This window comes from Stylophora pistillata, chromosome 2, assembly GCF_964205215.1.
Source record: "Stylophora pistillata chromosome 2, jaStyPist1.2, whole genome shotgun sequence".
Lineage (NCBI taxonomy): Eukaryota > Metazoa > Cnidaria > Anthozoa > Scleractinia > Pocilloporidae > Stylophora > Stylophora pistillata.
In genome coordinates, this window is record NC_142520.1 from 42,001,455 (window position 1) to 42,014,428 (window position 12,974).

Below are 12,974 nucleotides of genomic sequence, written 5' to 3' on the forward strand. Positions count from 1 at the left end.
ACAGTTATATTGCCTCCTACTCTTCTCCGCTTTTTACTTCGTTTACTTGTTGATTTATTTGTTTGGTCGTTATCGAACCCTTCGTTCCCACCCACTCGACACCCTCACTTCCGCGGTGCATTTCTGGTCAGCGGTAATGAAGAATTATAAGGTTTATTTAGCTGACAACCTTGTGTCTCCTCACGCGCGTGACTCAAGATGGCAGACAACTCGTCGAACCCGAAGAAAGATCTTTCTCAAATTGTGAGAGGCACGTCGGAAGCTGTAGAACATGCTCAACCTCGTGTCAGAAGAAAATCTAAATACGCTGGACCAAACGAAGACTTTCTCAAGGCTTTGATAAGTTTGGGGATCTCGCGAAATGCAGCAGAGAAGGTGAGACGACTTTCCCGTGACAACTGTGCACGTGTCAACTGAGGAGTGTCCCTTTTGCAAATTTACGCACCTTCTACGGTTGAAAGCGTCGGCCTTCTGCGAGACTCCAACTTTCATTTTCAGCGCATTCTTTTGGCAGATTGTTATTTTTCCAGTCCAATTACAATCAGTGTTAATCAGTTATTCTACCTCGTGAAAACTCATTTTTTATTTGTTAGTTTTTTTTTTTTTTTCCATTCAAGTCTAAAGTACACTTATCCGAAATGTCATAACGGCCCAGCAAGGACCACCCTGTAACAAAACAAATAAATGAGAAAATATTTAGTTATGAACTTTCATTTGTATTGTCATCGTGTTTATCCCATTAATTTATTTTTCATGAGTTCTATTCGACGGATGGATATCTTCATTAAAACCAATAATTCGCTTCCTGTTTATTAATTATCAGAGGCTCTCGTCTTGTTTTAAAGGTTATGCAGGTTTTGTTAGTGTCGTTAAATGACCAAAATAATCATCAAATGTAATTAAGGAGTTGCAAATTTATCATAAATCCTTTGACACTGAATGGTGACCAGCATCTAATTTCTCCTTACGATATCATGCCTGAATCACAAACACAGAGTTGTTTGATGATCATTTTGGTGACGATGTAATGAGAAATTAGATACTAATTGCTCAATGGCTGAATAGGAATTGTGATAGGGTAAATGAGAGAAACATTAGCCAAACTTACCTTTTTCAAGTTTATCTCGAATTTAATGAACGTGTCTTATTAATTGTTAGAAAGAAAATTCTCTGTTATTGTTGTCTGGTTGTGATATTTTGATGAGGGAATAATAACATTCCTAGTTGGAAGTTCAAAGCTGGTGATAAAAATAAGCAGAATAATCTTTAGTATTTTTTAAGTATCCTTACTTACTGACCCACATTATCTGTGACTTACTGGTCAATAACTTATTTATTGTAGGGTCTGTTCATGACTGATAATTGTTCTGTTGATGCTGCAGCCAGCTGGGTCCTGGACAATCAAGATTTACCAGATATAGATCAGCCATTTAAGGTGCATTTTTTATTGTCTGTTAACATGTGCTATACTTAAATGTACAATCATATGACACACTGTTATTACTGTATGGGGGAATAATATAGTTACTCACTGACTAATACTTAAAATAAGTGATTTACACAGACTCAGTGTCACAGATGTTGGATGCTCTGGTTTTAAAAGTCACCACATTTACTTGTCGTTATTATCTTTATACGGTTGTATATGTATATTCAGAAGTCTCCTTCTCAAATATTTCATGTAAAATGGTTAACTTGCCATAACGAATTGCAGGCTACCAAATTGGGAACTAAAGCTGTAAATTAGCCCAAGAAGTCCCTTCCTCCCCACCTCAGCCACTTACTCATTAACTTCCCATTGTGCCTTTTGATGCATAGTGTAGTCAGTGACAAATTCTCTCCATTACTCCCTGATCAACCTGCACTGGCTTCCCGTCAACCACAGAATAGAATTCAGGATAGCAATGTTAGTTTACAAGTGCATCTACGGCGTTGCACCACAATATCTCTCAGACTTGATAAAAATCAAAGTGAGTTTGCGGTATCAGTTGAGATCACACCAGGGCATACTCGTAATTGATGACACTTACAGAACAAAAAAGATACTACTCAGGGATAGGGCGTTCGAACATGCTGCACCCAAAGTATGGAACCGACTACCTCTGGAATTTAGACAGTGTCAATTGTTGGATGCTTTTAAAGTTTTACTAAAGACACATCTTTTTAATTTAGTTTTCTACTAGTTCTTTTATTAATTCATATTTTGCCTTTATTGTTTTTCTGAAAAATTGTAAATTATTATTATTACTATCATTATTAGGATTAGCCCCATTGCTGTAAGATTTTTAATGTTGTAATGCGCATTCGATCATATCTTTTATTGCATGTTAGACTGCGCAATATAAGAAATAAACATTATTATTATTATTAAACAACAACAAACATATGAAACATATGTGTGAACTGCGGTTATGAGACGTATATGAGAACGATCCTTCGCAGTAAAGCACTATTTGAGCAATAGTGAAAATCAGACCTGAAAAAAATTTCAGGCCTGTACAGGATTCGAACCACTGACCTCTGCGATACTAGTGCAGCGCTCTACCAATTGAGCTAACAAGCCAACTGGGAGCAGGCCATCAAATTAATTCAATATAAACCCGTAGATGATAAATCAAACAACAACAAACATATGAAACATATGAAACATATGTGTGAACTGCGGTTATGAGACGTATATGAGAACAATCCTTCGCAGTAAAGCACTATTTGAGCAATAGTGAAAATCAGACCTGAAAAAAATTTCAGGCCTGTACGGGATTCGAACCACTGACCTCTGCGATACTAGTGCAGCGCTCTACCAATTGAGCTAACAAGCCAACTGGGAGCAGGCCATCAAATTAATTCGATATAAACCCGTAGATGATAAATCAAACAACAACAAACATATGAAACATATGTGTGAACTGCGGTTATGAGACGTATATGAGAACGATCCTTCGCAGTAAAGCACTATTTGAGCAATAGTGAAAATCAGACCTGAAAAAAATTTCAGGCCTGTACGGGATTCGAACCACTGACCTGTGCGATACTAGTGCAGCGCTCTACCAATTGAGCTAACAAGCCAACTGGGAGCAGGCCATCAAATTAATTCGATATAAACCCGTAGATGATAAATCAAACAACAACAAACATATGAAACATATGTGTGAACTGCGGTTATGAGACGTATATGAGAACGATCCTTCGCAGTAAAGCACTATTTGAGCAATAGTGAAAATCAGACCTGAAAAAAATTTCAGGCCTGTACGGGATTCGAACCACTGACGGGTTTATATCGAATTAATTTGATGGCCTGCTCCCAGTTGGCTTGTTAGCTCAATTGGTAGAGCGCTGCACTAGTATCGCAGAGGTCAGTGGTTCGAATCCCGTACAGGCCTGAAATTTTTTTCAGGTCTGATTTTCACTATTGCTCAAATAGTGCTTTACTGCGAAGGATCGTTCTCATATACATTATTATTATTGTTCTTCTTTATCCTGGGCCAACTTCTTGATTATCCCTCATGTCTGGTGTATGGCCTTATCTCCTCCTTGACCGTTTGCTGCCAAGTTGTTTTCAGTCAGCCTCTCTTTCTCTTTTCTTTTGATGTCCAGTGAATGGCCACCACCCTAAGTAAAAAAATGGAAAAGGGGCTGACCCCGAGCACAGGTAACATGGTGACCAAAATGGTTTTAACTTGAAGACTGCTGATTACAAGACGATGGCTGACCTGGCCAGTTATGGTCTTTTCTGACTTAAATGTAGCATCATTTAAAAAGAGAAGCATTTATTTTATGTAATAATTAATTTTTATAAATATGTCAAATAAAATTGAGTGCTGATTATCTCATTCTACAGGTAGAAGACTTTACACCAACCCTTGAAGCTCTCCCTTTTGAAAAAGCATTTCCCTTGGATGAAAAAACACTGAAGAGTCCTTACAAAATGGTGTTTGTGGTGAACATGGAACTCAACATGGGCGTTGGTAAGACTGCAGCTCAAGTTGGCCATGCAACTATTGGTCTCTACAAGATAATGGCGTCCCAGCCTCAAAAATACGACCACATGTTATCACAGTGGGATAATTTTGGGTTAGTAGACTTTTACTCATTCTTAAGTTTTAAACAAGTTGTTCAGTCGTAGACAGTACAGTCCAATCTCGATTATCTGAGCTCATCGCGACTTGAGTAAATAGTCCTGAAAATCGAGAGTCCAGATAATCGAGAGTCCAGATAATCAAAGGTATGGATATTAACGAAACAATATAAACAAAACACATTCAGAATGCTTTTTGTCTCAGAATCTTTTGAAAGCAGGGGAGGTAATGTGCTGTTTTTTAAAAATGCACTTTTCCTGACTTTAAACATAATCTCTGAAATTTTTATGATGTCATTAAGTTGTGAAGATCAAAGCTCATTAATATACATGAAAGAAATCGGACCAGAGAAAAAGTCCGAATAATTCAAAAGTCTGGATAATCAATGTCCTGATAATCAAGGTTGGACTTTACACCCAAATTGATTGAAATCACCCATGATCCCGTCTTTTAGGAGAGTAAATATAGGTATGGTAATACAGGAAATGACGAGACAGGAAACATCAAATAAGTTATCATATGAGTGTTGTGTTTATTTTTGTTCAAGGCAATTGTAATCTGTCAAATTTCCTGGCAGGTGACAAAATATTTCTTTGTAAGTAAGAAAGTAGAATTTTGTTGTTACATCAAAATTACCCCCACAAGCCGATCAGCTTATCTGTTCTCTTAACTTTTTTGCAAGATGACACTTTGGAATGGCAGGGAGAAGATGAGTGTTAATCACATCAGTAGTGAAAAGGTTAAGATTGAGAAGAATGGTTTAGAATGAAAGTAGAACTAAAACTTGCTGAAAGAGGGCATGGTAAACTGTTCCAAGTGATTCTGATAGCAGATTCTACTTTAAAATTGTCTTGTAGTCCCATTCAAGACAGAGAGGTTGTTGATGTGTCAAGAGTCACGTTTAGTATGGTTGCCTTTTCAAGTTTGTTGTTTATTAAGAGAATGACCCCATCTTTGGTTTTTGTTGTTGTTGTTTTTTTTTTGTTTGTTTCAAGAGTTCTTCCCAGAAATTGGTGTTAAGAAAATCACTTCTAGCAGTGAACATGTGTTATAACTTCATATGATTTAAAACATTTTTGCGTGTCATAAGTTAAATTTCAAAAATGAAAACCTGTTGTGGTCTACCTTTAGGGCAACAAAGATTGTCTTACAAGGTGAAAATACTGCCCACCTGTTTGATATAGAGGAGCTGGCTAAAAAGGCTCACATTCCACATTACCTTGTCCATGATGCGGGAAAAACTCAGGTATTTGTATTTGTATTTTAAAGATTCATACAGTGTACAGGCGAGAGAACAATAGGACATGTAGTCACTTACTAGGTTCACCTGCCTAAATCAATCCCAACCCACCCATCACACCCCAGAGGAGGACATCCATCACCCAGTGATCTTGTGTGTGGGAAGCTTACGTCTCCTACCCCTAACCCTGCAGGAGATGGGACCTCCATTTATTCGTCCCTATCCGAGAAGGCTAGAATATCTAACCATTTCTTGATGTTATAAAGAGGTGGCATATTCTTCTCAATTATTTTTAAGACCTTGAGTGTTGGTCCGGCTGGGGCTCGAATCCTCGACCTCTCGCATTGCTTATTACTTTGCTCTGTTTCACAGACTGGAACAAGCTACTTTTCCCATATGTCTTTGATGAAGCCAAGTTTGAATAACTTATTGATGAGTGTGCAACTCTTTTCCTTTACAGGTGGCATCTGGTTCACTGACTGTGATTGGTTTATTTGGTTCATCATCAGAAGTGGGAACACTAACTGGGTCATTATTACTATTGTAGAGTTTTTGAGCAACTGTGTTGTCTACTATATATAGCACAGCGCAGACTGACGTTAAACTATAGAGGGTGCGAAATGTCACTATTATTATTTTTAATTGAAAGAGCTCTTTGGTGTTTAGAGAAGAGATTATTAAAATTCAGATCATCAATTTTCAAGTGTGCTTGATTATGTTAACTCGTTGACACCTAAGTGTTTTGCGCACCTATGCATTAGATAATCCCTAGATTCCCATGAGTGACCAAGAGAGAATTTCTCCTTACAATATCAAATGAATACAATATCAAGCTGACAAGTGATGAGAATATCGAAGAATATCTAGAAGAATATCTAGAAGGGATCATTAGTTGATCCACTACCAAATTTCCCAAACTCAAGACAGACAGTAAGGAGAATTACTAATCAGATCTTGGGAGTGACAAGGTTTACGGATAAAACTTCTGTAGCATTACCCCCTGTAGTTACTATTGTTTTGTTGATGATTACTTTCAACTGACCAACCTTTATCACATGATTATCTCCTAAATAATATACAATGTTTTTTGGAAATGTCACAAAGGAGATCTTATGAAGGGAAGCTAACTGATTTCAGTGGTGGTAAAATAAAGAATGTGTTTTCAACCACAAACTCTGAGAAAATTATTAAAGAATACATTAAAATTGGAACAGTTGCATTATCTTTCGTCTCATTCCATGATTGTATGCTGTTTGTTACTGATTCATAATGTCAATAATTTATTAGATTTGATGGAAATTTTTGCATTTCCTGTCAAACCCCCTGATCGTTATCTTGAAAATAGGTTATTGGAAACAAAGCTCAGGGCAACCAAAATTACAGACAACCTCTCAGTTTTATTCTCAAGTTGACCATGAAACACCATGAGCATACAACAACATAAGTATGTCACAGTGGCCCCCACTCAGTGTTAAGGTTACAGAAGGTGCCAGCACATCTCAAGTACTGAGAGGACAACACATCTCTTCTTGTGAAACTCTGAAAAAAACTGTGGGCAAGTAACTATTTCTTACCAAAACTAAGTACATTAAGTATCAGACATTGATTTAGCCTGCCTTTGAGCCATACATGTACAAGCAACAAGTCATGATGATCAAGAGAGGGAAACGTAATTATACTGATTAAAATAAATGTGATAGCCTCCGTCCAGGGTTATTTTAAGATGATAAGAGCAAGTACATTAATTTTGTTTAAGTTTGGTAAATGTGTCCTTTGTACACCTCTGTGTGTGTTAACTCTGGTTACCATGATTGACAAGGCCAGAATTGGAGTTCTCCAATATTTTTAAGAGCTGAGGCCTGTTGATGTCGTACTGTTGCTGTACAGGGACTACTTACATATACTACTCCACAAGGAATACTACAGCCCACTTTCACAAGAGATAAATAAAAAATTTAACAATATAATTGAAGCTGTCTACTTGTTCTGATGTGAATCTACTGTACTTGTAATAGCATGCTTCTGGGCTTGGTTTAACTATGTACACCTTTATAAACTCGAGTATAAGTAATGCCCTTTGTACACCTCTCTGAGTGTTGACAATGGACACTGGTTAATAACTCACTGGAAAAAAGCAAGGAGGCAACGCCTACTCATGCTAGGAAAAAATAAAAGCCTGCTTCTAGGCTTGTTTTAAGTAAAGAACATACCAGTAAACCTTTCTAAAGTTGAGTAAAAGGTCCCTTTGTACACCTCTCTGGGTGTTGACAATGGCTGATAATTCATTGAAGAAAAGAGAAAGGGCAAAGCCCACTAATTCTTAGGAAAAAATAAGAGCCTGCTCCTCGGCTTGTTTTTGGTAAATTACATCAAACCAATTCAGTTGAATCAAAGTGTCCTTTGTACACCTCTCTGGCTGGTTAATTCATTACAGAAAGGCAAGAGGAAAAATACTTCTTAAAAAAAAAAACCAGAGCCTTCTGGGTTTTTTTGAAGCCTTCATAGAATTTAAATTGGTACAAGTGTCCTTTGTACACCAGTCTCTCTGGGTGCTGACAATGGACACTAGTAAATATCATTTTAGAAAAGCAAGAAGGCAAACCCCAGTCATTTCTAAAGAAAAAATAAGGAGCCTGCTTCCAAGGTTTATCTATTATTAGAAAGGGCAAGTAAAAATAAAATGAGGCAAATGTCCCTTTGTACACCCATCTGAGCTGTGATGTTGACACTGGTTTTCATCAAACAAGCTTAGGTATATTAATGGTCAGAGTTTCCAATAATACTCTTAGCAGAGTCCTCAAATCTGATGCAGATGGCCTGCAACAGGGAATACATCAGTCTCATTGAGCTGCAGAGAAATTAAAAAAAAAGACACACCCAGAATCAATAACTTTTATTATTACTTGAAATTAAAATAACCAATTAAAGATCAACAAGTACAATGGAAAATTCCCTTGAATTACCGCCATAATGACCCACATAGTGCAATCAAAGTTTATTAATTTTTTGCATAGAACAATGTATTTGAAAAAAAGGGCATGTTATAACTGATATTGTGTCAGACAATCATACTTTTTTTAATTTTGTAATTTACACACATACCAGACATCATGCTGAGCATCTCCTTCACCAGAGCTCCCAGCTGTTTCCCCCAGCTGTACTTCTCATTGTAGAATGAACGTAGCTCTGAAGCCTGTTCACGCCGTAGTTGTCTGCTTATCTTCCTTAGCTTTTTGATCTTCTGGGCCCACTCAGTAGCATCTTCAGAATCCACAGTGGCCGTATCACCAAACTTGACAGCTTTCAAGGCCTCACCAAATCCTGATTCTCCATGGACCAGAACGGAAAGACCAGATGATAAGGCAGCAAGACCCATCATTCCAAACTTCGAAGACGAAGTCGAGGTCCATAACAATGCGAAGAAAGAACGAGGCTTGGTTAATCTAATGTCCGCCATTAGATCCCAGTCTGGGGACTGGGATCTAATGGCGGACACACGCACCGTCATTAGGCTCTTCGTATTTCTTATTCTTCTAGCCCGTCTAGCGGAGCTTGGGTTTACCAGCATGATTTACAAGACGGCTAAAGATACTAACCTGCCAGTCGGACCATCTCTCAAACTGGAACTGGTTAAATTTCGCCGGAAACATCGAGTTAAGTTCGCTGTTCAGAAGACTACTAAACATGGACCTGTTATGATATGTCTGCCCGAAGCAGCGTTTGTCCTGCGGCCCGTCGGACTAGAAAACATCATTAGAAGTGGTGACGTTCACCCTCTACCGGGACCCTGTTTAATTCGTGACCAGCAAAGGACTTCTGACCGAACCCGACCAACAATTGCGTATCCTCCTTCGACTTTGCGTAGTCTGGCTGCCTCTGTTAATAGCGTCTCTTTGTGTCCTGAATTAAAACACCGACTCCAAGACCTGGGCATTCTTCGCTTTCGGAATACGATCACTCAAAAACACATGCCGATTCCTGTGGTTTCAAGACCCTGTCAATCCAGGAATATTTACAACTCAAGATCAAGAAATTTAAATAATTGTGTCTCCATCTTTACTGGTGATTATGTTAATTCCCGTAGCTGTCCTTTTGTTCTGCGAACAATAGGAGAGGACGCACGATCGATTCCGGTCTTTACATCTTAAGAGTGCTCAAGCGGTCCGGAATTCCACCCGAAGACCTTATTAACATATTTTATGCCTTGGTACGATCGGTCCTCGAATACGCCTGCGTCACTTGGTCTACTAGCCTACCAATTTACCTCAAGGACATGATCGAAAGAGTTCAGAAAAGAGCTCTGCGTATATTATTTCCGGCGCTGAGCTACAAAGACGCCATTGTGGCTGCAAACTCCACTCGCCTAAATGTGAGAAGAGACGAACTCTGCAAGAAAGTTTGGGGCGGTATCTGTGTGCCTGGGTCACGGCTGTACCACCTTATTCCACCAAAGCGCGCCGATTGCCACGTTTATGAGTTGCGCAACAAAAACCATGTATCACTCTTTAAATGCCGGACCGAGAGATTTAAAAAATCTTTCTTTCCAACAATGGCGTCTACCGCCCAGTTCTTGTAGTCAAGCAAACCTAAGCGTTTTTCATTGGTATGTAACTGCCGATTCTTGTAATTCCCAGTCCCTTTAGACTCTTAATTTTAAAGTCAAATGTAAGATTTTCGTATTTTTTAAATATTTAAAGTATACTTGTAAATTCACATGTATTTCACCACTTGGGTGCCATTTTTGAATACTTTTAATAAACCTTCCTTATTAATAAAGGATGTATCATATTGCAAAAAGATTTCGCTTTATTAATAATAATAATAATAATTTAAACATATTTATACAGGATTGCTGCTTCAGTTTAGGAGAGAAAACTGCTATCAATGCAGATCCTGTTAAAAAAAATAATAAATAGAAATCAATTTAGAGTAAATTATAAAATAGTTACAATAAGCGAAAGTAAATTCGGACAATAATAAATTCTAAGAATTGTTAAAAATTATTTAAAATAATTAAAGATTTTTGTACCTTTATAAAAAAAGCGTGCTTGGTGCATTCTAATTTAACTTTTTCTAAAATAAGACCATCATTATTTCTAGTATTGTAGCGGTGAATGTCGTGAATTCTTGCATTAAAATAATTAAAAAGATATCTGGGAACTCTATTTGCAATGCACTCATTAAAAAATCTAAAAATATGTGTTCGTCTTCTATAATAGAGGGGTTCCCAGCACAGTTTAGTCATAGCTTGATCAGTTGTTAGTTTCGAGGCATCTTTGGAGTAGACGATCCTCTCTGCCCGTCGCTGTAGTCGTTCAATCTTGTCACTGTTTCCTTGCCCACATTCATGCCACACAGTATCACAATAATCTAGAACCGGGAGGACCATGGCTTTATAAAGTCTATTTGCAGCTTCTAGCGTTAGTGAAGGTCTTATTCGAGAGAACATACCGAATATCTTAGATACCTTGATCCTCACATAATCCACGTAGTCATTAAAGGAAAGGGTGCCATCAAGAACGACACCCAAGTACTTAAAAGTGTCCGTATGCTTATATTAATTGACTGTCCATTGAGGCTTATATCAGTTTCATCGCACTTTAGTCTCGCGAGCCTTTGGCGGGTGCCGAACGTCATAAATTCCGTCTTCTTCATGTTGAGAACAAGTTTATTATAGTGTAGCCACTGAGACAGACGGATTAGCTAGATCAAGGTTTAAATTAAGGTCAATGTTCACGATGGCAGATAGATCACTGTATCGTCCGCGTACATCATGATGTTGGAGAATTGGATACAGGACGGTAGCTCGTTTATACACAGAGTAAACAATACCGAGGATGCTACCTTGCGGTGACAGGGCTGAATAACGTCTGCGCATGTGCGTCATTCAGCCCTGTTCCCATCCTTGGAGACCCAGGGGCTGTGGGTCGATTTCAAGTTAGGACATGAAGAGCCCCTGGGGACATTGTCTTACAAGACTAGTTCCAAACGGTCGCAGTCGTTCTGGCATCTGATTGGTGCCAGAAAATCTTTGTGTTTTTCTGCCCAATCAGAGTGAAGTGTGCTTTAGAGTCCTTTCTAGTAGCTCAGTTGCTTGCTATGTTTGTTTGCGACGGAGATTTGTTTGAGGTGAAAAGTTTCAGTCTCATCATACAATGTAAGAGAAATCTATCAGATTGTCCGCGAAAATCTTACCGGAACGTGTTTTAAAGTTTGCGAGGTTCGTATACAACACGATGGTTGCAGTCATTGATATGTCGCTTTAAACGTTAAACGAGATTTAAGCTTAAATCTTTCTAGATTTTTTGCATAATTTTCTGTGACTGAAACTTTGCCAATCCCGTGAAGTTATTTCGTCGCACGGGCCACGCAGGTATGTCGAGCAACTGGCGCTTTCCTCTACGTAGCTTCCTGCTTTCTATGCGCGCCAAAGTCTAATCTTCGCTTTGTAGTAAAGTCGTTCACAATACGGCAAAGGTTGCAGAGAACGTTGAACGCTGGACGACCTCCAGCAAGTGCTAAGAGAAAGCTTAGCTTGGTTTCCGGTTAGCTAATTAAAATCTGAACAAACACTTATTAACGAGAACATCGAGGGAAGGAGGGATGTTTTCGGGCAGTTACCGAAGGGGTTTGGAAAGAGTTTAATCTTTCAACTGCTGCTTAGAGTGTTGAAATTCTTGAGCTAGGAAGGCCAAGGATTCTCTTCTAGTCCCTTGGTCATTGTCATTTCACCTCTTCTGTCGATTGTTGAAGACCAAGTTAAATACCTTTGATCATTGGGAATCGATCCGATGCTATTTTCAATGGGAAAAACAAAACCAAAGACCAAGAAATATTGGACGGAAAGGGCGGGTTTGCTTTGTTGCAAATGTCAGCTTAGTAGTACAGGGTCATCTACCCACATTTAATAAGCAAAAGTTTCTACGCTTAGCTTTTCTTTTTTTTCAAGCGAAGATGAGATTAGATTTTGGCACGCACAGAAAGTTGCGCAAGTACCAGTTGCTCGACATACCTGCGTGGCCCGTGCGACGAAATAACTTCACGGGATTGGAAAAGTTTCAGTCACAGCAAATTGTGCAAAAAATCTAGAAAGATTTAAGCTTAAATCTCGTTTAACGTTTAAAGCGACATATCAATGACTGCAACCATCGTGTTGTATACCAATCTCGCAAACTTTAAAACACGTTCCGGTAAGATTTTCGCGGACAATCTGATGGATTTCTCTTACATTGTGTGCTGAGACTGAAACTTTTCACCTCAAGCAAATCTCCGTCGCACGGTCCACACAAACATAGCGAGCAACGGACCTTCTAGTATATGTCCGTGTTAAAACACACGAAAGGACTCTAAAGCACACTTCACTCTGATTGGGCAGAAAAACACAAAGATTTTCTGGCACCAATCAGATGGCAGAACGACTGCGACCGTTTGGAACTAGTCTTGTAAGACAATGTCCCCAGGGGCTCTTCATGTCCTAACTTGAAATCGACCCACAGCCCCTGGGTCTCCGAGGATGCCCTGTTTATTGCGGTACGCCACTGAGGACAGGCATTGGACCGGATAGTTCATCTTCGATAAAAACAGCCTGGGTTCTGTTAGTAAGGTAGCTCGTCAACCATGCGAGAGAGTGATCCTCCAAACCAAATCTTTTGAGCTTG

The 12,974-nt window shown here is 38.8% G+C and overlaps 2 protein-coding genes across 4 annotated transcripts; one reads left to right on the forward strand and one right to left on the reverse strand.

The window, feature by feature from the left end:
- The first annotated feature begins 166 nt into the window (after positions 1–166).
- On the forward strand, positions 167–6,012 carry LOC111342350 (putative peptidyl-tRNA hydrolase 2). Its single transcript, XM_022949425.2, has 5 exons — positions 167–375; positions 1,343–1,435; positions 3,839–4,071; positions 5,208–5,322; positions 5,777–6,012. Exons 1-5 carry the CDS (start codon positions 199–201, stop codon positions 5,861–5,863), a joined length of 705 nt encoding a protein of 234 aa, XP_022805160.1. The 5' UTR covers positions 167–198; the 3' UTR covers positions 5,864–6,012.
- Positions 6,013–6,693: 681 nt separating this feature from the next.
- Positions 6,694–11,189, reverse strand: LOC111342351 (uncharacterized). 3 transcript variants are annotated; one of them, XM_088747141.1, is made up of 3 exons: positions 10,768–11,189; positions 8,419–8,701; positions 6,694–8,164 (listed from the first exon to the last, which is right to left on the reverse strand). In XM_088747141.1, exons 2-3 carry the CDS (start codon positions 8,693–8,695, stop codon positions 8,157–8,159), a joined length of 285 nt encoding a protein of 94 aa, XP_088603267.1. In that variant the 5' UTR covers positions 8,696–8,701; positions 10,768–11,189; the 3' UTR covers positions 6,694–8,156. The 3 variants fall into 3 exon arrangements, with proteins under 3 accessions (XP_088603267.1, XP_088603266.1, XP_022805161.2); XM_088747140.1 differs by lacking the exon at positions 10,768–11,189 and adding an exon at positions 8,913–10,074; XM_022949426.2 differs by lacking the exon at positions 10,768–11,189 and having other exon boundaries at positions 8,419–10,074.
- Positions 11,190–12,974: the final 1,785 nt, after the last annotated feature.

Bases quoted from the DNA above. Each gene is read 5' to 3' on its own strand.
- LOC111342350 (XM_022949425.2), top strand. From the start codon at position 199: ATGGCAGACAACTCGTCGAACCCGAAGAAAGATCTTTCTCAAATTGTG. The intron at 1,436-3,838 runs GTGCATTTTTTA...CTCATTCTACAG, and splicing joins ATATAGATCAGCCATTTAAG to GTAGAAGACTTTACACCAAC. The intron at 4,072-5,207 runs GTTAGTAGACTT...GTCTACCTTTAG, and splicing joins TCACAGTGGGATAATTTTGG to GGCAACAAAGATTGTCTTAC.
- LOC111342351 (XM_022949426.2), bottom strand. From the start codon at position 8,884: ATGCTGGTAAACCCAAGCTCCGCTAGACGGGCTAGAAGAATAAGAAAT.